Below are 530 nucleotides of genomic sequence, written 5' to 3'. Positions count from 1 at the left end.
AAGAATAAAAAAGTCTAAAAAGAATATATATAAATATATAAAATTCTAAAAAAAAAAAAAATCTAAAAAAAATCTAAAAAGAAAATTATAAAAAATGTATATATACATCTAAAAATAATAATCATAAAAAATAAAAATAAAATTCTAAATATATATATATAATCTATAAAAAAAATCTAATAAAAACTAAAAAAAAAAATAAAAATAAAAAATCCTTGGAAAGAGGCCTCTCCGCACCCTCCTGCCTGCCGCAGATCTCGGAGCTGGTGGTGATCCTCCACTCCCTGAGGCCCAGAGGCAAGGAGGCGTCGTAGGAGAAGAGCTGCGCCACCGTCTCCTTCGTCCACATGTTCCGGAGGTGCCACTTCTTGTCCTCGCCGTACTTGATTTCGTATTTCGTGAAGCCGCTGCGGGAAAGGGGGTCAGGGGATTTTAGTTGGCGGGGGGGGGGGGGGGGTTCAGGGGATTTTAGTTGGCGGGGGGGGGGGAGGGTGGGGAAGGGGGGGTCAGGGGCTTTTAGTTGGCGGGGG

At 41.3% G+C, this 530-nt stretch overlaps 1 protein-coding gene across 1 annotated transcript in view; it reads right to left on the bottom strand.

Moving 5' to 3' along the window:
- LOC119589479 overlaps positions 1-530 on the bottom strand; it is a 24,491-nt gene that overhangs the window by 8,039 nt on the left and 15,922 nt on the right. Inside the window, 1 exon segment of the mRNA XM_037938080.1 lies at positions 238-407. Within this exon segment, the coding sequence (XP_037794008.1) occupies positions 238-407 (170 nt within the window).

The sequence above is a fragment of the Penaeus monodon genome, chromosome 25 (genome assembly GCF_015228065.2).
Source record: "Penaeus monodon isolate SGIC_2016 chromosome 25, NSTDA_Pmon_1, whole genome shotgun sequence".
Classification (NCBI taxonomy): Eukaryota; Metazoa; Arthropoda; class Malacostraca; order Decapoda; family Penaeidae; genus Penaeus; species Penaeus monodon.
The sequence above is the reverse complement of the archived record's forward strand: the minus strand, read 5'-3'. Positions and strand labels throughout refer to the sequence as shown.